The 22672-nt window shown below is 39.2% G+C and overlaps 1 protein-coding gene across 10 annotated transcripts in view; it reads left to right on the top strand.

Moving 5' to 3' along the window:
- Window positions 1-967: 967 nt before the first annotated feature.
- ARHGAP29 (Rho GTPase activating protein 29) overlaps window positions 968-22672 on the top strand; it is a 49780-nt gene continuing 28075 nt past the window's right edge. For 8 of the 10 annotated variants that reach the window (XM_085586474.1, XM_085586472.1, XM_021525877.3 and 5 more), the window contains exons 1-2: window positions 968-1040; window positions 3667-4012. In XM_085586474.1, the coding sequence (XP_085442600.1) occupies window positions 3751-4012 (262 nt within the window). In that variant the 5' untranslated portion in view covers window positions 968-1040; window positions 3667-3750. Of the gene's footprint in view, window positions 1041-1406; window positions 1731-3666; window positions 4013-22672 lie in introns of those variants that run through there. The other 2 variants (XM_085586469.1, XM_085586470.1) reach the window with 2 other exon arrangements.

Raw genomic sequence — 22672 nt, 5'->3', positions numbered from 1 at the left:
GCAGGCTGGAGCAAGGATGGGGAAATTGAAGATGTAAAGCCTGAAACTGCTAGGGTTAAAGCAACTGGGCTAGGAGTTAGGCGCTGAGGGTTTTGATATGTTACTGAAAGTCAGTCCCATTCCAGACCTTGGGCACTGGATCTAAGATTGCTGAATTTAAATGGCCGTTTAATATCGAGAAATAAAGTGTGGGTTTGTAGTCCTGCCTCTACAAGGTGGAAAAACTGCTGCTGCCATCAGTCACTGTGAGGTGATGTAACAGAAGTCTGTACTCAGGTCTAAAGGTCGTGGTGTTGCTGGGAACTCCGAGTTTCTGTGTGATGATGCAAATTTCCGCTTTTCCAGCTTCTCTTTCCTCTTAACCAGAAAAAGTGCATATATCTGCACATGCAACTAAATTCAAAAGATAAATTATGCCAAAATTTGGACTGTCTGGGCAGCTGAATCCACACCCATGCTGGGGATATAGTCTGAGGCTATATAGTAATTTTGTTACTGCTTTCACTTTCAATAGGTAGCCAACAGAGCTCATCCAGGAATAAAAGTGGGCTGAGTATTGTAGAAAGTGTCTGTGTGTGTGTGTGTGTGTGTACGCACGCGTTACTCGCTCACAACAATACGGGGAGCTGTACAATTAATGATAAACTGGATCCAGGAATACAAAGCGTGGGAGGTTGAGCATGAGAAATAGATTCTGCGCTTTGCCACGGCGTTTGTGCTCCTTGTTGGCCAAATCACTTAAAGGCAGCGCCCGTTCTCTAAACGCCCGCAGCCTGGATTGGAGCTTCCCTGCCTTGGGAAGCCCGCTCTGTGCCCGGAGCCGCCGGCTCCGCGCGGCTCCCGCGCACGGGCGCTGCGGGGCCCGGGGCGGTCCCGCGGGAGCCCCGCCCCCGAGGCAGCCGGCCAATGGCGGAGCGCGGGCGGCGCCGGGGGCGGCGAGCGGGGCTCGGAGAGGGGCGGGCGCTCCACGGGCAGCGGGGCGGCCGCGCGTGGGGCCCGCGGCGGCCCGGCTGCTGCCTGCGCTCGGCCGCCGCTCTCCGGTAAGCGCCGGCCGCGGGAACGCTGCGGCGGGAGGAGGAGGGGGGGCGTCGCCTGTCGCCGCCGGGAGGAGCCGTGGGCGAGCGTGGGGCAGGGCGCCGGTGAGCCGCCGTGGGGACGGGGGCGGCTGAGGGGCCCGGCGGTCCCTCGGTGCGAGTCTGGCCCCGGCCACCCCGCCGCGCCGCCCGGCCGTTCCCCGAGCGGTACCGGGCGCGCCCCGCGCCGCCGGCGGCCCCTGCCCGGAGCCTGCGCGGCCGCGGGGCCGGAATGCGCGGCGGGGGCAGGGCGGGCGGAGCGCCGACCCCCGCCCGGGGCACCGGGAGCGGCCCTGCCCTCGGCCCGCCAGCGGCTCGGCCCCTCTTTCCTTTCTTGCTTGCTTGCTTTTTTTTTTTTTCCTTTTTCTCCCCTCCCTACCGGGGAGATTGTGCTGGGAGAGCAAATTTTTGAAATATCTGGCGCTTTAGTTTTTCATCTTTTTTCCGTCGGGACGGGCAATGGCTCGCTGTGAGCCAAAGGAGTCTGGAGGCGTTTATAACAAAGCTGGTGGATGCTTTTCGCTTTAAAAGAGTCTCCTGAAGAAATATGAAACACTTCCCAGTAATGAAAGGCATGTGTTCTGGGAGGGAAACGTTCCCCATCTGCCTTGTACCACAGGAGGAACAGACGGAAGGGCTAATATTTACGAGGAAAAGGTGCCTCTTGTGCTAAGCTGCTCAAAAAAACCCTTCTAAGCACAAGTTTTTCCCGCTTAGAAGCAGTTTGTCATCGCTTTTACAGTTTTCAGAATGGTGGCATTATTGTACTGCTTGTACAATAAAAAGAGACAACATTTCTAAAGTAACACAGCTTTAAAAGCACGGACTTGCCACTGGAACAGGTCTAACAAATCATGCAACTTAAAAAGTTGACTCTAAAGCTGGCCAGACTTAAAAGAGGCATGTCTTTTAAATAATATGAAAATCTTTCTCGATATAAATAGATATCACACTTGTTAAGAGGAGAGAAGGTTATGTTTTGCCTCTAATTGCAAGGCAAAATTGCAAAGTAGCTTTGTAGCCATGAGAATTATATGTGGGAACAGAAGAAACTTGCTTAAACACTATGTTTAATGTAAACCTCACTTCAATCTACTTGAGGTGTTTGGAATTGCTTAATTATCTGCATTATTTGTATAGTGTGATGAGTGTTCTTATAAATACTGACTTTAAGCAGTAAACAGAAATTAGAGCAGTTAATTTGTGTTAAATTCTGAAGCTTTTTTCCCCTCTTCCCCCCCCCCCTCCCCCTTCGCCCCGCACACACTCCCTGGAAGGCTTGCACATTAATTACAAAAACAACTGCTTTCCTCTGGTATTTTTAAACTGCAAACAGAAATAAAGCAGAAATAATGGAAAAATAATTGAAGTGTATTAGAGTAATGCCTATTGAAATTCATAGTGGGAGTGTTCAAAGTGGTAAAGGTGCTACTACTTCAGTTGGTCTAACCAAATATAAACATATGCAGGAGAACCCGTTTCGACCTGTATTTTTCAGTTTACAGCAACTTTTATTTTTAGGTAATGTAATTGATTTTAAAGATTTGCTGCAGATGTGTCTACAACCCACATTAACTTTTTAGCAGTTCCAGTTTGGTTTTGGGTTTTTTTTCCCCTGTGGTGTTTATGCTATAGTGTAAACACTGGGAATTTCTCCTGGTGTTGGGAGAACAACAGCAGGCGTTGTGGGAGCTGCTGGAAGTGTACCTGACTCTGCCACCTGCAGTTTGCTTTGAAATGAATCGTTTAACCTGACATGGCAAAATTTTCAGTAGCTTTCTGGTTTGTTGTTTTTTTTTCCTAAAGGAAAGAAATGCAGGTAGTTTCTTAGTTTATGCTCCCCCAAATTTGTGCATTTTTATGGTGGAGCTTTCAGAGCAGAGCAGTATCATTCAAGATAACTGCACTGAGACTTGCAGATGAACTTTGATACTAAAATAGTTTTTAATTTTCTTCATTTTTCTATGTCTTTCTTTTGATTGCCTTTCATATTTATAGATAACAGGCTGAAAAGCCCACATAACTTCTTTGAGGATATTTTACTTTCTGAGACAAACTGCGATAGGCCATGGTCTCTTGTGTGGCACACCGCACAAAGAAAATTTATCCTATTGGATCAAGGCTGTGTGTTATCTTAAGAGAAAGGATGCTGAATACAGCTTGGTGGTTCATGCAAGAGGGATGTTGATCATAGTCTGTATCATAGCAAGTGTTTTTGTGGTTGTATTCAGTTGAAGTAAAATTTCATGGTAAAGAATAGGTCTTGGTAAATGTAGAGAATGCAATTTCTAAATATTCAAGGAAGAAACCGCTCATGAAATAAGTATGCATCGTGATTAACTTTTGAAATAATTTTGGCATGCCACTGATTTTTTTTTTTTTTAATGCAACAGTCTGTCTTCTGTACAAATTTAACTAACTTCAAATAGTCAAAGCTTTTATAATCCTCAGTTTAGCATTTTTATGTAAAGCAGTATCATCTTTAAAGAAGTTTTGGATCTTTTAGGTACAAAAGTATTGCTTCACATGCATTTCTATACTAACCAGCATTTTTCCTTCTCTTTTACCTCCTTCTCCCTCCCTGATTTTTAAGGGTTTCACCGTTGGCTTGTCCAATGGACATCAAGTGGCAGTGAGCGTTGACTGCGGGAGCTCTCCAAGCGCAGCGGCTGCTGGGATGTTGCGGCAGAACGGCGGAAGTAACAAGCGTGGTTTGGGATTAGCCCGCCTGTCTACCTCCAACTTCTTCACCGTCTCCACTTCGGCAAACTGGGGAATGGGGCGCAGCACCAAGAGCAGCTCTCTGAGCAGCATTAGCTCCAACTCTGACTGCTATGATTCTCCTGTTGTGGATCCAGAATATATCATGCAACTGGTGAACGATGTCAGAAAATTTGCAGATGTGCTACTATATTTGAAGGAAGCCTTTCTTTCAGAAGGTGTGTCGGTTGTTCTCAATTCTTAGATTTTCTGAAACTTAATTAACAACTCCATTTGTGTGTTTTAACTAGTGTTTGCTGTGGTTGTTTCCCCCTGCCCTTTACCTTCACCAGTTATCCTCCCTTCCTTTTCCCTCCCCACCCCCAGCATGATGATTACAGGAAGTGATGGTTTTTAGTTTGGGTTCTGCATTTCCTCACCAGAACAGTGCAATCTGTTTCATAATCATAACAAGGGAAAATAAGCTCTTAGCAGGCTGTCTAGGCTGATGCTTAAATTTGTGAGACCATCGACTGATTAGTTTTTTAACCACTTGCATGGTTAAAATGATTTTTGTAATTACAAACAGTTATATTAATATTTTGGTTATATTTCAGTTTTCTAGGCTGATTTTGTTTCTGAAAGTCTTCCACACTAGTAGTTTGAGTTTTAAGGTAAAATATAACCACTGTCTTCCTTTGCAAGAGAAGTATTTACTGCCTTCTGCCAGCAGGTGGAAACTGCAAATTTTCTTGCTTGCGGGAGATGTTGGTTACTGTGTTCCTGTTCCTTTCGGGGCAATACCAGTAGTCCAGTTTTGGTCATCAGCAGGAAAGCTTTTATCTGAATTTTGTGATATTAATATCTGAACTGACAGCAGTTTTGTATAAGATGTCCTGAGTGCTGAACATTTGCAGTCACCTCTGTGTTCAAATGAGTGTGCACACAGCTGAAATACTGCTGCTAAAATGTGTGTGAACAATTCGTAAAAGAGCAATAATTTGACACTAGTGATCACTTTCATGTCCTCATAATTTTTGCTGAGCACACAGGATGAGCAGAGTTATTTGTGTGGTTGGGTGTCTGGTGCCTACTGAGAATGAAATAGGCATCCTGTAGGAAAGGAGTGTCAAAACACCAAAGTGTTCCTATTGTCATACAGCAGTAGTTAACTACTTGTCAGTTTAAAATTCAAAAAAATTTAACATGGAAAACAGGAGTTGTCATCTTATTTTATAATACAGTATGGAATTAATTTGGGAAACTGTGTTGTGCATTTGAAGGATTTATAATTTATAAAGTATAAAGGAAAGATGTTTCTCTTCCATAGTTTGACCTTTGTCCCCATAATATAGTGAGCTCTGTAATGCTGGCCATGCTTACTGCTGGCTGGAGACAACCTCCTAGAAGCTGTATTGTTTGGTTTGCATTTTCCAATGTTTGGAAACGCTTGCAATTGTCTGTCCAAAAACTAAAAAAAAATTTACCATAGTGGTTGAACAGGCTTCTTGAACATAAAAATATGGTTTGTAATGCTTGCAACTTACCACCATCCTTAAATTAGTTACATCAATTATTTGAAGATGGAATCATATGCAGGGATAGGAAATGAATTTCTTTCTTTTTGGAAGAGTTGCTCAGTGAGTGTTTATATTTGCTTGGTAAGCATGCCTAGAAACTGCTGTAGGTTTTTCAGCTTCTAACCACTGTTCCCTCAGCTTCTGCATCAACTATGAGTTGTTGTGTTGCCTCTCTGGCAGATTTGTCTGAACTCCTGATGCACAGTAGCTTCAGGCTCAATTGACCATATGGCTCCCAGTTGTCCCCATTCTGCTGCTGATTGCCAAGGGTGTGTGCCTTCAGTGTCATTGATACTGATGCTTGTGTTCCCTGCTTGTGCTACCTGAGCTATCATAGAAGAGCCCAGCAGTTACTCACCTGTAGTTCACTTAACATTCATCTGATGAATCTTGGACGACAAATCTAAGATTTTGGGTTATAACATGTGTTTGTCTAAAGTAGAGCATAAATGCCTTGGGATTACAGACTTGAGCTGTGTTTTGTTATGGTACCAATGCAAGTTGATTTGTCACATTGAAGAATAAGTTGAAATCTCTTGAGGGGAGGGAGTATTAGGTAAATTAAATGTTCTGTAGATTTCTTCTCTTGCATTCCTTATGCTAACATGATTTCATTTCTTACTGTAGTCTCATTGTCACAATGCTGAATAAATTTTTGATACCCATCAACAAGGGGAAACCTAAGCCAACAACCAACCAACCAAAGCACCCCAAACCAGCAAACAAAACTCTGAATGTAACTGTAGAGTTTAAAAGTTTGACAGCTGTTTGGATATGAGGGAGATGCAGTTTTCTCTTGTGTTAAGTGAAGTACCATATGTTCCATACCCTTCAGTTCTTGCTGTACTTTTGGCCTTGCACTCACTGGATGTAACATTCTGTTATTAGTGATCCAATCTGGGAGCCACTGTAAAATCAAGATACTTTACGTTGTCTTCATTAAAGGAGAACTCTGGGCATTTTTTGTCCCTAGGTCAATGAATCCAGTGCTGTTCCACAAATTTTGTATTGATGCCAGGCTGAAACTGTAGTGGTGGTTAGTGCAACTAATGCAGTTAGCGCATCAGTCTCTTGGTCCAGCCTTCAGCTAAATTTCTAGATGAGCAAGATTGTCATGTTGCTAGCTAGTAAGGACTGTTGTTGTCAATGTGTTTTTGTGTTTGAACTGGAAGGTTGTCTTCAGTTGTAGCATTTATACTTTATGTAGTTAGAGCCAACTTAAATTTATTGAGAAGTCTCAAAATAAGTCAGTCTTCTTTTCTGATAAGAAGAAAATGAAAACAATTCCCTAGCAATTCCTGCCTGGAAAGCCATACATGAGAGTGTACGTTGAATTAATACCCAGAGAATTCAGTTAATTTCATGTAATTTGTGCTGTTCTTAGTGCTGTTCATTTGACTGTTCAGTTTTATGTGTGGCATTGTTTTCCTGATGTGCCCAAGGTTTACTTCTTTCCATTCTAATGTACATCCCAAGTACAAACTGTTAAGACATAATGACTTGAGAGCTGGTGAGTTTTCTGTGCTTTGATTTCCAACAGTAACATTTCAGCTATTGGCTGAGAGTGTGAGAGCCTCGTTGTTGCCTTCAGCTTACACCCCTCTTTATAAAGGTAGGACACACAGGGAAGTACAGTTGAAGGGCTGGAGCCAATCTGTGATTTTCACAGTAGAGGCACTCAAGATAAAAGAAGGAACTTCCTGTGGTAAAAGCAGTTTTAGGAACTGAGAAGTTGTTCTCTTCCCATGGAGACCTGCTGAGGACTTAAAAACCTGACCACAGTATTGAAAATATCAAAGATTTGGAAGTGTGTGAGGTATATTTAAGGTAAGTCCTGTAACTTCTGAAGAGGTTAGTTCTTGTCCCAAACATGCAGGACGTAACTCTTACAAAGTTGTATTAGGGACTCTACCAGTTCAAAAGAACACCACTGCTTACTGCATTGATATGCAAAGTTGAGAATCTGTTTAATAGGTATTTATGTATGAGGTTGGTGACTACAGTCCAAGCTTTTACTGCATATAATAAATTTTACTGTTGCTTCCAGTAAATGATGTTACTGTGTGGTCTTTGCTCAGATGAGATTCATTTTCTCAGGTTTAAAAAGACCACTCAAACAAATATTTAGGACACAGTAAAATATCTTCTAATTAAGAACTGAAATTAAGTATTTAATCTTTAAACATAGCAGCTTTTGCTTGTATTGCATTAGAGAGGGAGAAAGCATTCCTGTTTCCTTGCTCTGAAGGTACTTAGCTACTAGTTTTGTGACATCTGCTTTTTTTGTTGTTTTTAGGAATATAATATATACCATAAGGTCTGCCCTTGAGACTGTGGGAAATACTGTGTTTCATTATGAGTAGCTCTAAGGGTAAAATTTGCATGTGGTTTACAATTGCAGGAATAATCACATTTTAATATGTAGTTGTTTTGATTGTACTTTAGAATATGCTTCAGAATTTTTGCTTACTTTATCACAAACTTTGAAGTAATCATCAAAGTGTGGTATTGTGTCCTTCATGTGGGTAATTTTGCCTCCTTTTACTGAGCAAAAACTTTTTCTTCCATTTCATCCTATCTTCAACAAATGTAAATTGCAGTTCATTCTAAAATGTTAGTATACTTTTTTTTCCAGGTGTCTTAGAACCAGAGTGGCAAGATAAAGCTATTATCTTTTATCAGATTTTTCTGAGGATCAGAACATGTCTGCTTTTTTAGAGTTTGACAGATTTTTGATTTGGGATTTGGTTTTTTTTCTTTTTGTTGGTTTGGGGTGGGTTTTTTTGGCTTTGGTGTCTGTTTGGTGGTTTTGTTTTGTTTTGTTTTTAACTGAAGCAGAGGCAAAAGTACTGCTGAAGCTGGATGGCCTGGTCAGGAATGTTTCCATTCTCTTTACAGTAGCACCAATACTTTCAAACACATAGGAATGCTGCCTAACTTGAAACCCATCAGGTTGTTGTTTTTGAAAGATAAAATATTCACCCCAGTGGGACAATTCTAAAGGTGTCTCAAGGTAAATAGTTTCCTCAAAATAAGGAACTTGCAATCTCTAGTGACTTCAAAACCTTCTTTTAGCACCATGCAGATTGGTGTTAATCACGTACTACACTAAAAGCCAGAAGCCATTCACTGAATATAGTGCCTGCGGCTCAAAGGTGAGGTCTCTTCAGCCCTTCCTGGCTTGATAATGTATATTGTCTCTATTTTTTGTATGATAAAGGCACTGCAATATTTTTAGCATTTCATTTATTTCCTTATTTTCTTAGAGTCTAAAATACTTCTGTCCTTTTTTCTGAGGCAGTGTTCTTGAAAGTCAGTTTGCCCTGTTTTGCTAGGGAAATCTGAAGCTCATTAGTTACTGCAGTGACGATTACAGATTGAATTTATGATAATTTTAATACTAGGTGTAATTTTGCTGTTTGTTCTTTATTCCAGTTTTGACGTTTCTCAGTGAAAGGTGCTGACTTTGATACACCTTAAACTAGATGTATTTACCTGTCTAATGACACCTTATACTAAAATGCTTGGTAGGTGGGCAAACTGCTCTAAACAAGGATCTGATAAAGTATTTACTTTCCTTTGCGGCACTTTCTGGAAGCAGCAATTGGGAGAGTTTTTTATATTTGTTTTGATTTGAGGGCAGTTGGACTGATCTCTTAAGACTTCTTGTGGAAGATGGTGCTGGTTTTGTGCTAGGTAGTATTTTTTTGGATAAATAAAAAACTTTTATGAGAGAAGGGAAAGGAAAGTGCTGTTAGGGCAGCTAACTTTTGGGAACTGTGAAAACATAGTGATTATCAAATGTGTAAACAACCTGCTTGTGAATTATTAAATGACCTTTGAGAATTGCTAGAGAAAAGCAGAGGCATCCATGTAATATAGCACATTGTTTCTCCTACTCCATGTAGCAGAAAAAAGATGGAAAACAGTCTAGTAACTAAAAAATAATATTACAGAATTAAAAATAGTTGAGGATGTTGACAAATAGTCTTAAGTAGAATTTTAAGGTTTATTGCTTCCAGAATCTGTCAAAGTATAATATGCTTGCAGTGTCTGAAGAATAATTTTGTGATTTATTATTAAAATATATATATTTTTTTTTGTACTTTGTAGCTCTATTCAAACTTAATCCACAAGGAACTAACTGCATGTTTAAAATGCATTTGCCTGTAATAAAAGTTGTTCATCCTCTTGCTGAACCAAATTAGATGTTAAAAGGTGAATTCTGACGACATGTGTTTGCTACTTCAGATGTTATGGTTCCCATGGCAGAGTGAGCAGAAGTGTCTCAGTAGCAGGGAGACGAGGACTGAACCAGGCTGGGGCATCTGTGAGGAATAATTTCTGATGTGCTTCTGCAGAAATTGCCTTTATTGCTCCCTCTCCATCAGCAGCTTAATTGTTGTTACAGTTCTGTAACTGTTTAAAATCCTCAAGATGCATCTAAACCTGCTGTTTTCTTATTATAAGGCTTGTTATGTTTGGGGTTTTTTTTTAACATGCTGATAGTCTATTTCCACAGCAGCAGAAGAAACTTCTACATGAGCTGCTGTGGTCTCACTGTTTCTTCCTGATGCTGGTGGTAGTTCTCTGGTGACTGCATAGCAAGCAAAGTTTTGGGGGCAGATCTACCTGAAAACTAGTCCTAGGAAGAAAGGAACTATTTTTTAGCCAGATCAGTTCAATGAGTTGGCTGTAAGGTTGTACTGAGTGCCAGTAAAGAGGGAGAAGGTGGTTGGCAAAAGAACAAGTGGCCAGAGGTTAAAATGGAACAAGACTCTGAGGCTCTAGGCAGAGTTGGTGTGGCCCTCCAGGCTGGCATCACAGCATACACTGCTAAAACCTGTATCAATTCTTTTGTCTGCTTTATGGAATGCTAAGTTTGACAGGGGTTTATGAAAGGTGGAGAGAACAGCAAGCAGAGGATGCCCTCTGTAGATGGCACATTAACCAGTCACCTTATCACTGAGCTTTTGGCACACTTCAGTTTGACAGTCATCTTCTAAACTTGCTTTTCTGAAACTTGCTTCTTACATGCAAAGTCATATCTGCTTCCAGTCTTTCTGACCTGGAAATTCCTTAGTACACCCTTTCACATATCTCCAAATAGTAGTTACTGCTAAGTAGAAGTTCTGTCAATCTGAAACGGAAATTTTCCTTTCAGAAATCTGAAATAGTCTTTCAAGCTAAAAAATGTGAAGGATATAAACAAGGATAAGAACAAAGTAAATAGTTCCTTAAATTTTCTTTAACAAGTAAAACTATTGCTAGGAACTGCAAGGTAATAGTAATGACTTTTTAAAAGAGGTTTTCCTGGGTTTTTTAATGGCAAACCTCAGAGGAAAAAAAATTAGGCTGCTTCTTTTAGTATAGCTGTAGGACCACAGCAAGCCAGAGACCTCCCGGTTATTTTCCCATGCTTCCTTCACTTTCACACTGTCATTTGCTGGTCCCTCCCTTGGACAGAAAGCACTGAGATCCTTGGCCCTGAGTCATGTTCCTGTCCAGTTTCCTCAGAATTGAGAAGCTAGGGAAAGAAAGGGTGATGTGCAGCCTGGATGAAGGCAAACCCACAGCAGTGCAAAAAAAAAAGTATTTTACAGTCAGTTTATGGGAGGCAGGCATAGTTATGAATCATAGGTTTTCCTCAGGAACGTTGCACTTAATCTGGGAGAGCAAACTTCCCAGCGTTCTTCTCATTTCACTTCAGATCATCCCACAGTCTGTTTTGCCCAAGCCTCCTATTTTCTGAGTCTGGTGGCTTCAGGCTTTAGTCAGGGAGTCTTGGGCTTTCAGACGCTGTGACCAGAGCAGAGGAGCTGGGTATTTTGTTTGGTTTTACAAGTTTGCAATGTTAGTGCACTGCTTAATTCATCTGCAGTCATGGAACAATTCTTCTGTTTCCACTATTCTGATCAAGAGAAAAAAAACAACCTGGCCTTGAAGTTGAGTTCAAGCAAATCTGTGTTCTTCATAGTCAAAGTGTTGAATGCTGGTTGCTAATGTTGGATAGTAAATGCTGTTTCTTCAGTTTCAGGGAAGATTGAAGTTAAATAATAACTTAGTGGACCAGGAGATAAGTTTGTGGCTGATAGTACTACCCCTCCCCCAGTTGCATACTCCACATTCCTTCAGAACAAATGTTCACTTGTTGCTATAGTGTCTAAGATCAGCAGTCAGGAGGGGGGTGTCTTGAAGGCTCATGAGTGTTTAAAATGTAAAATCAATGCTTATGTGCAGTCAGATAGTTTGGTTGACTTAAATAATTAGCATATCTTTCCTTAGGAAAATTCTGAGCTATTTATAAGAGAGCACAGGCATTTTTCATTCTTATGTTGCTTTTGAAGTGCTAAAAATGTACTACAAGGGAAAACGTCATTCTTACTCCTTTTCACATTTCTAATGTACAAAAGGAACTCAAAACACTTAGAGCCTTAGCTGGAGTGTTAATTAGAATTAACTTCCCTTTCCATGACAGCAACTAGATTAATGGAACTGAAATTACAAGATCAGCAAGATGATCACTCACTAGTGAGGAAGAGGATGAATAGTAGTATTTTAATTTTTGAAAGTAAAGTTAAGCCTTTCAACAACAAAAATCTTTCTAATGTAGTTTACAGCTTAAGGAGCAGCAACACTTGAACCAAAAACAACCTGTATCTCTCTAAGGATTATGTCGTAACATCTGAAAGATAAGAATTGACCCACATTCAGTCTAAGTCTTGTATTCTAAGCAGCAATTCCCGGGTACATGTAGGAGCTCTTGTGTTTAAAAACAAAAAATGCTTGCCATAATTTAGTTTCCCACTTTTGGTGAAATGTATTATAGCAGATTCACAAAAATACTCAATTTTCTCATTTTGCTCATGCATCAGTTTATCAAAGTTGCAACATAAAATAAGAACATCAATACAAATAATTTTTGTATGCCTGACAGCATAGAATTAGCAGTTGTAATTGTCATCTTAATGATCCTGACTTCATGACAATTTCAGAGACTAAACCATTCCTTTTCCACCAGTTTTGTTGGAAGTGTTTGCTCTTCCTATTCACAGAACTGAAGCTGACTTGTTGCTTAATTCTAAGCGAATGTTCATCTTATCTGACAGTTGTAGTGATTTGATTGTTAGAGCTAATGTCTTGGTAATGGATTAGAGTTAGAACAGCATGGCATGGTAGGAGATTTGATACAGAGCTTGGACCTTGATTTTTGTATGTAGCTGTTTCCCTTTCCTCAGGAAAATAGGGATTTTATGGGGGCTTATTCCTTTGTCTGTCTAAAATGTCCCTTTTATGGAAGACGGACGTGACTCATGTAAGGCTGTAGAAAATACTTATGTGTGAGTTAAACTTTCATCTTAATGGCATTTGTTACAGAACACTGTAAATGCAAAACCTAGGACTTGAGGAATTTTCTTTTATTGAGGCTGAGATTTATCTGAACAAAGGATTTTTCCTTTTCACCAATTTTTTGCTCCTTTATTGCTTGAATAATTTCTTGGACTAATTTTTTAAAGTACATAGGAATTCTTGCCAGTTACAGTTATTTTTAGTTGATAAACCAGTTTTAATCTTAAGTTAACAAAACTTACCTCTTCAGTCTTGTTTTCTTTGTCATGACTGAGCTAGTTCAGATATTTAAGCTATTTTAGTAATATAATGTGCCTCTTTTTCAAGTATGTTGATTGTCTCTGCTGAGTAGGTTCAGGGCTTACAGGTGGTGTTGCAGCAGGTCATGGTGTTGATACAAGTTCTGTTAGTGCTGCTTACCTGTGAGACACAGAATGACCGTGGGATTGTGGAGCTTGCTACACATACGTGCTAAAAGGAAGGGGAAGTTCTTATTATTTAGAAGTCTGCAAGATGGGAAAGACCAAGTGAGGAAGCTTCAGCAAAGATGCATTAAAAAATGGAAAAAAAAAAAAATGGAAAACGTCAATTGCAGGATTGTAGATCAGTCATTTGCAGGGTGTATATTTGATGGAAATAAAGCACCTTAGTGCCTTTTTAAAAAGAGGCTTTGGCGTCTTTAGGACTTGACATTATACTTAGCATTTCCAAGTTCTTCTCTAAGTATTGTATTTAAATTTTCACAGTTTATGCAGGTGTGATTGTTTTAGGGCTCTGTGTTGTGAGGGAATGTAACATCTCAGTTAATGTTCTACTTTTGGACTACAGCTGTATTAGCTCTTCTTTTAAGCTCAGATGTCACTGAAATAGTTATGGACACGGTATTCCTGAAGCATTAGCTTAAAGACTGCTCAGTGTTCACCAATTTCTCTTGCTGTTTTAGTGTTTATAGTGGTATGAATGGATTCTTCAGTAGACTGCTTTTCTGTGGGGTTTTTTCTTTGTTTCTCCTGTGGACTTTTTATTTCATTCATTGATTGTATACAGGGTATAGAAGTTATTTTGTTCTACCACAACTATGGAACTAAAAGGTCTGTCCAGAAGTTGTCCAGGGCTGACAGCAAGTGGGGAAAAAAGTGTTTGTTGGAATCACTAAAGTGGTGGAGGTGCAGAGCAGTCAATTGGCAGTCAATATGGTCTCAGCTCACAAGCAGGTTATCCACTCCCAACAGAAGAGCAGTTAAAGGAGGCAGCTTTTTTGAGGGGTAGTTCTATATGCTTTGTTCTGTATTGAGTAAGCTGCGAATTGTTTATCTGAAAGCTTAGCAGCACACATGAATTGTGACAGTTGAGTGAAGACATTTTGTGAAGGGCTTTGAGAAAGTGACTGTGATAAACAGCTGATGACAGTTGTGAAGCTAACAGTAGGATTCAGACTGCAGAGTGGTCAGATTAAATGCTTTCTGGTATTCATGTTTAAGCCCTTGTGTTAAGGACAAGCAAAAAAATTCAGTGAGCAATGGAGAGCTCCTTCTAGCTGTAGTTGGTTTCAGATGATGACTAGACATGAGGTTTTAGAGAAAGTGGCTGAGAACTTAATTTGAAAAGAAAGCAATAGGTCTGAAGCATATAAATTTTTGATCTAGCATTGACTGCCTAGAATGACATCTTTAGTGCTACTAGGGAGAAACAGATGTGTGAATCCAAAACTATGAAGGAAATGAATTCTGCTGTGTTTCTCACCTTTCTGTTGCAAGGTATTTATGAAGAAATACTACTCTGTTAGAAATTCATGGTGAGATGTACAGTGAGTTATGGTTGTCTTTGGGAAAGTGCAAGTGCCAGTGTGATATCAGTTGCTGCCTTAATTATGGTGTTATTGTGTTTTCTCTTTATACAAAGATCTTCAAAAATGCTTTGGTGTCTATTAACTAATATCAAAACATTATATTGTAGTGGCGATTGCTCCTGAGTTTAGTAAATGGAAGATTTTAAAAGTATTTCCTTTGGACCATTCAATTGGCTCTATCACCTGTGTGAGTTATGCAGTCAGGTTTTACTCTCTTGGGTGGTGATTTCAGCAGGACATCAGTGAAGGAACTTCAAATAATCCTTAATCCGTTATGTTCACCAGTTTTCTAGACAACTAATGTTACCAGCTGCTGCTTTAGGAACTTGAATACAACTTTAAATCTAAGTTGATTTAAAAGTGTAACTTTTCTTTTAATCAACAAACCAGAAATGGACTACTGTCACATCCTATAGCAGTCCATAGTTGTGTTTAAAAAATCCTTTAACATAAATGCACAAAATAACACACCCCTTGTTTAACACCTTATTCTCTTGTGATCCTGTCTTTGTGTGGTCTTTTGAAAACTAGCTGGGCAGGCAGCAGTAAAGTAGCTTCTTCACTCAGTCAGCAGCTTAGGCTAAAAGTGGAAGAAGCAGGGATGTAGAACAAACAGCATTTTAGACTAAAATTAACATGAGTTAAATGTTAAGTATTGTTTGACAGTCTCTCAATGTTGGTTACGAAAGGTTAAATTAATTTTATTTAGAATTAATAAACCATAAGTTTCATACTACCCTTTCAGTGTGCCAGTTTGATATGGTACGATCAACTTGATGGAGATTCTTTCATTTTGTAATTTGGTTGTTTGGTGTTTTTTCATAAAATCTGTGCTATAACTGTTGAGTGAGTATTACTTCATATACTCTCAGAACTTGAACCAGAATGCAAGGAACATTGTTGATTAGTGCATGAGAATTCTCATTTTATTTTAACAGTGTCTTCCATTGGCAGCTGTTCAGTCTAGTGACTGTTTGACTAAGTTTTAGTGAAATATCCTTGAATAAGAAATAAGTAACTAGTCACTATTAGATGTAGGGTTGCCTGTCCCAATGGATATGATTTCTTGTGAACTGTGACAGATCAGATTTATTGCTAATGTATTCATACTAAAGAATATAGCCTTATGTCTGCTTCATAATTTACAGTTTTAACTTAAAATGTGTACTGAAACTGCTGAAGCATTATCCTAACCTAGATTTATTCTTAATCTCTGGGAAGATTCAAGGAAATTAACAGTGACTATAATGACCATGTAGTGTTTTCACTCTCATTTGTCAGAAACAGATAAGTAAGGAAACATTAACAATTTTCCCTACTAGTTTCTGATCTCTAAATTCTGGTTTAAGGAAAGATTAAAGTATTCTAAAGATTAAACTGCATGGCTTAACACATCTCGGTTAGTTAACTGTAGTCTCAAGGCTAATAGAATAAAAAAGTTAAAAGCATGTAGCGTACAGCATATTGAAATAGATGAAAACTGTATTGTGGTGGCTTTTTTTCTGAAAGGCTTCCCCACTTTAAAAAATGTGGAATTCATCTATGAATTCAAATGTGAGACAAATGTGAAGTAACAACTTTTCTGCTGATGTCAGTTGGCAAACCAAAAAAAGCAAAGTATGTAACTGCTTTCAGTGTAAGCAGAATTGTAAGATTTTGATTATTCTGATGTGTTTTGCATATACACCTATTTTATTGACTTTTTATAATACTGTTTTAAGACATCATTATCTTTGTAACTTTAATTTCAGAAAATTAATTTAGTCTGGGTTTGCTCTATATATGTAGTCAAGAAGGACTTTTTACAAGTTTTGAATTCACAAGTACAGAATAGGTCCACAACTAAAATGGGTTAGGAGTGTCAACCCAGTTTAATAAAAAACAAAAACCAATACAGCTCAAGGTCACCTCAGACGCTGATCAGCATGGTTAGTGCTTGAATCTAAATAGATTGCTGTATTTTGGCCAGTCCCTGATAGCAAATGATAAATTTGAACGGGTTATTTGGGCATTTGTTATATATAACAAAAATTCATCATGGTAGAAAATTTAGCCAGGAAGGATTCACTAACGGGGGATAGTTAGTTTTGTGCTCTATCCAGAGATATTTTTTCTGCAAAAATTGCAAGCTTTCATATGCAGTATGCTTATTTGAGAAAGTAAAGATACAACTTTTACCCTTAAAATTAAATAAAGGGAAGTACCAGGTGCTTTATTTTACCCTAAATTTGTGCAACCTGACTAAAAACAAATTTAGTAGTTTAACAGTAAATAGACAATTGACTTTCCAAATATTAAATGCTTTCTTGTATTACAAAAGCATTATTTGTGTGGAATAATTGAAATCAAACAGTGCTACTTTCAGTACTGTATTCAGTGAGCTGTTTGCAGGAAGTCTCAATGCATTCTCACTGAACTGGGTCAATATTGCTCTTCCAAAAAAAAAAAAAAAACCTTACAAAACTCTAATGCTTTTACTTCAAATATAGGTGTTTGGGTTAGTATTTTTATTTCTTTGTTTTCCTCATTACTAATCAAATTTCACATGTCCCATATTTTTCTCATGAAAATAATTGCTGAACTGCTTATTTTTCATAAATTGTAATTTTTTGCTGCAGGATAATGTAGTTAGAAAATTGGTTGGGGCACATGTTGCTAATGAGTATGAATTTAGTGTGGTGTGTTTTAACGATGCCATGACAACAGGGGTTGCTATGATACTGATGAACAAAAAGGCTATCTTGCTAATTTGGAAGCTTCAAGTACTATGTTTCTTGACAGAGGGATGGGTAGATAGCTTCTTATTCTGCATTGTGCACAGGGTAGAAAGGTGATGCTTCTGCAGCTTCCAGGCTTGCTGGAGATTTTGCAGGAATAAATTCTTCCAGGAATTCTCTGAGTGAGTTTTTCTGTGAATTAAAATGCTTCCTTCCTTACATCTGCAGCATGTAACCAAATAAAGGAAGAAATACAATAGCTAAGACTGTTGTTTTCTCATCACTCCTTGACTATGATCACCAACAAATATCTCTACCACCATTAATTCATACAATCAATGAAAATCATGTCTAACTTTATATGTTTACTGCCTAGGAAAAGGCTGCTTTGACAGTAGACCAGACAGCAGGGACATAGGTAACTTTGCTATTGTCAAACCACAATCAATGTAAAACTTGTTTTCACTGTGTGTTTGATTAATTCTTGTGGTCTTTTGAATGTGGTAGTGAACTCTGTTAAATCAAACAAATATGCTAATCATGTTAGAATGAGGCTGACAGAGGTAGCAGGCTAAAAGAAAATGGTGGTTTAATCTGAGACTGTTTGCCAAACTCCAGGTGTAGGAATTAGGTGATTTCCACACAGGTCAATATTGTATGATTGTTTTGCCTACTCTTGGAAGTCTCATAGTCTGGATCAGGTTCAGACCTGAGTGATGACAGTGTCCTAGTTTGCAATATGGACATAGAGGAAGATGATAATAATGAGATTTTAGATAAAATTTGTTTTACTTTGGATCAGCTTAATTCCAATGCTGATTTTTTTCCCTGCCCTAGGTGGCAGAAGTAGTGACACCATGTAGTTCTTCTGTATAATGTAAAAGAAACAGGATATAATTTACTTAAAAGTCAAAATGAGATTTTTTAATAAATAGAGTGAATGGTCTCTTAGCCAAGATAATTGGTCTTGAATATTGAAATGTTGGTTACTCAAGCCTCTTTCTTCTGAATCCTTCCAAGATTGAAAATTATGAGGAACTGACTCCATTCTATAATGTGAAATGTTAATAAAAAGTTCTCAATCCAGATATTGGGGAAATTGCTTCTCAGTTTGTGTGTTTGTTTTACCACCATCCTGCAAGACTATTTTGTCTGTCCTGTTTGTCCTGAAAGAGGTTAGGATTTATGGAGAAGATGTGAACTGGTACTTAAAATTGGAATTCAGATTATTGGACTTCAGTTGAAGGGGAGGTGAGGTACACACACTTCAGCTGATCCCAGGAGAACAGATTTACAAAGGGAGTTCTCAAAATGAGGACTAGACCTAGTGAGGGTGATGGCTACAATGGGCATTTAGGGATTTTCATCAGTTGCATTTATTCTACTGGAAATGTCCAGAGTGAATTCTCTGTAGATGCTGATAATAGTGAAGGCATAGTGTGTTTGTGAAGACAGATGCGGAAAATATTTGTTCAAAAATCCAAGTTACCTTGTTTATAGTAAGATTTTGACAAGTGAGGTGAGTTTCTGTAGACTTCCCCCAGTCCAAAGAGACTGGTCTGTGTACATAAACTGTGGCTGTAGAGAGTATGCACAGTGTGTTGTTCATACTTTGTAATATTCTTGAAAACTATTTGAATGCATGACATAACTAATAACATCTTTCTAATTGTCAAAAGTTCCTAATGAAAAGCTGGACTTTATTACATATTGTGAACTAGAATATCTGCTTTGATAAGTCTCACATGCATTCTGACTCAAAGAATTTTGCAGGGATGTGTTACTTTTCAGTTGTTTTATATAGACTGCTACCCTGTCTTTCGTTAGTGAGGCCAGCTTCTGTTCTAAACAAACTTTTAGCCACAGCAAAACAATAGTTGTATTAATGGTTTCCCTTCTTTTGGGACTGGTGGAAATTGAGTAGCAGAGAGTCTGCTGCTGTTAAAAGGCCTTAATATTCTATATGGAGAAGCAGTAAGTAGACTTGCATATACATCTATCTCCTGTATGGGTCTGGGTAGTGGGGGAAAAACTGTTAGTCTGTATTTAAACTTATCCTGGCAAACATTTGTTGACATAAACAACTTCAGAAATGTTTGGGCCAATAATAAATCAGGTCAGACAAAAGAATGTCAGCCAACTTACACAGCAGTGCCTTTCCTGACTGCGGGTATTGTGACCAGCCCTGACTTGGCAGGGAGGGTGACTGGTGCTGACGAGCTTGATGAGCAAATTTGGTTTTGTTTTGCATGAATAGAATCCATAGCTGTAAGGACATTATTGCTTAGTAACTTACTAAACAAAGGCTTCCCTTTGAGAAATATGTAAAATTAGAAAATAGGTAGATTATCCTTTTACATTAAAGATGTGTGAGCGGTTATAAAATGTGGTGACTAAAACCATTGAGGACTGGGATGCCAGTGACAATAGTGTGTTACTGTGATGGCTTGGCAAACAGACTTTCCAGCTGCTTTGTACTGTCATTCTTGTATATTAGACTTGTCAGCTTTGAATACATGCTTTTTCACCCTGTTCTTTTCCCTCCACTTCTCCTACAGAGTATGCTTTCATTTGGGTAGAGTTTGTTTTCAGCTATTGTAAATGGCAGTTCAACCCCTAGTGAAAGAAGATTTTCACATAGGCTACTAAACTCTATCCAAGCCTTTTTTATCCCCCCTTTTAAGAACTGGTTTTCTCCTTTTGAGAGGTAGGGGGCTGACTCATCCCTCCAGGAGACTGCAGGAAACTGGTCACCTGAGTGAGCAGCTGAGCTCAAGTGCCCGGAGAGGGCCTCCAAGTGTTGCAGGACCACTGACATGATCCTGCTTCAGACTTCTGTGGATTTTGCATTTCATGCTGTTAGGCTCGAGAGAGATTTTAAAACAATTTGGCATCCATTGGTGGAGAATTTCCTGATGACTTCATGTGCATCAATGAATGTGTGCAACAGTACAAAGGACAGAAGAAAAACTGACAGTAAATACTTTTCGTGAGTACTTCAGTTAGATTGAAGTGCTGCAGGAACTCATCGGAGACACATTTCCTTGTGCATTCCTTTCACTGTATTTGTTCTACCGTTGTTTTGATCTCAGCCGTTTTCAGACTTCTTACCACTAAAACTGTGTTTCTGTTCATCTGGCATATTTAGGCTGCTTTGCTACCTGAGGTTTCTAAATCCGTTCCGAGCAGGAAATCTCTGGTTTAGTGTCTGTTTGGACTCACTTATTGTGAATGCGGTGTAGTTGTGGTTTCTGACGACTTCTGCCCCCAGCTCTCCCCAAACACCACTTGTCACAGACCTTTTGTCTTCTGGAGGCACAGAACCAATGTTTCAGATACTCTGTAAGCAAATGATACAGTGATGGAATACAAAGAAATCTCAGTTGGGTGTAGCCAGACCTTTGCTTTTGAGAGTACAAATAAGTAATCTCCTGCTTGAGTGCCTTATTTTAGTGATAGTGTTCTCCTGGATGGTATGATAAATATTTAATTCAACTCAGTGGTTGTTTTCCATTAGCATTTCCCTTTGAAGCTTATTACTTCTGTTACAGACTTGAAGAGGCTTGTGTCTGCTTCAAGATTTTTCTTTCATTTTCCCCCTTCTCGCTTACTTTGCCTTTTGTCTGCAGCTCTATTGTTCTGGCAAAATAGATTACCACATTTTAACAGTAAGAAACTGCATTTTGGGATCAATTTTGCTTTAATTAGTCTTTGGAGGGGTGTTAACGCATAAGGAACCCTAAGAGACTTTTTTGACTTCTAACAACAAGTTTGTAGTTGTGAGTCCCATTGAAGTCCCAAGAATAAATCATGCTGTTTGATGTATGTCTTGTTATATTCCTGAGCACTCTCAAACTGGCTGTAATCTGTAGATTGGTGGGCCTGCTTTATGGCCTTGTTTTCCCTCCCTGATTTGCTAGGGGTCCAAAAATCGATCCACTGTGTTTCCAAAAGGATCTGGCAATGGGGTATGGGTGTTCTGATCACATGATTAGGAGCTCTTCTCTCCAGACACAAGTGAGCACCTGTGTGTCAGAAGGCAGGGACACTATCCTCATCTCGACTAGGCAAGAGATGCAGTTCTGGTCAAGTGGTGCCCTTGTGCTGACCATCTCTAGTCCATTAACCACAATATTCATGCCTTTCATGGGAGGGCTCCATGTATCCTGGTTAGACAGAGATGGCTGATGGGCATGTTTCTGGTATATAGTCTTCAAATACCTTCATAAAAGCCCATCCATCCCAGCCCTGCCAATAAAAAGAATTAGTTCTGATGAAAGATTGTGGAATATTTGTCTACCTCTGGAGGTCTGTAAGAAGATACAAGATATGAACTCCAAGGACTACCTCCGTAAGAATTTCAAAACTTAAGTCTACATGCTAGACATATTTCTTAATGAACTAATTTGGACTACGTCTAACTATTAATGTCCTAATTAATGAAGATAACATGTTACTATAATTTTAAGATATATTTTCTGTGTTGTCTGATCCACTTTGAGTTTGTGGGCATCAGTACAACTTTGCAGTTTTTCATTTTCATCACTGCCTGTGCCTGGAACTGCCTGGTGACTCCCAACAGCATTTATTCTTGTACTGGCGGAGTACAAATCATGGATTAAAGTCTGAAGGGACCATTAAAATTATTAGTTTTCATTTTGACAGCTATAAAATTTTTCTGAGTTTTAGAAGGTGGCAGTGGCCATACTGGCTTAGGCTGAAGCTGTGTCTAACCCATTGTATGAGCTCTGATGATTGCCGAAGTTGAATAGCTAGAGAAAAGTAAAAATGAGAGGTTGGTTACATGCTCTCAACTGTTTTGCTTAGTAGAATTCTCGAGCTGTTGCAGGTTACATTGGTTTAGGACAATGCTTGGTAGTTCAGTAGAATACAGTGTGGAGTAGTTGAATGCAAAGTGGTGAAGGCAGGTCCAAAAGGAATTAAGTTCATTCAGAGGCTGCAGTTGTGTTCTGTGTGTAGGAGCAGCTGTGGGGCAGCAGTCATGGATGCTGGGGAACTGGATTGCTGAAAGCAGCTACTCTGCTCTGGGCTCTAAGCAGCAGCCACTGCTGTGCAAGGCACAGGCCAGAACTCATGGCAGACCCACCAGGGCATTTATTCACTCATTAGTTACTCGCAGGGAAACTTAACTTGTCCAGCTCTCCTTGTTCCCATGTAAACTTCATGTTGATGTTGTGGTTTGGCAAGAAATTCCACAGGTCTCTTACATGAAGAAATACCCCTTTATTTTTTTAAGCTCCTGCTTGCTCAGTTTAATCATCTGAGGTGTGTTACATAGAATTGAAAAACATGGAGAAGCAATTGATTCTACCTGGTCTTTTCAAGCCTTTTTAAATTTTCTAATCTTCTTTCATATCCCCTATAAATCATGGAAACCACTTC

The sequence above is a fragment of the Lonchura striata genome, chromosome 8, assembly GCF_050655825.1.
Source record: "Lonchura striata isolate lonStrDom1 chromosome 8, ASM5065582v1, whole genome shotgun sequence".
NCBI classification, from domain to species: Eukaryota; Metazoa; Chordata; class Aves; order Passeriformes; family Estrildidae; genus Lonchura; species Lonchura striata.
Note: the sequence above shows the minus strand (reverse complement) of the source record. Positions and strands in the feature narration are given on the sequence as shown.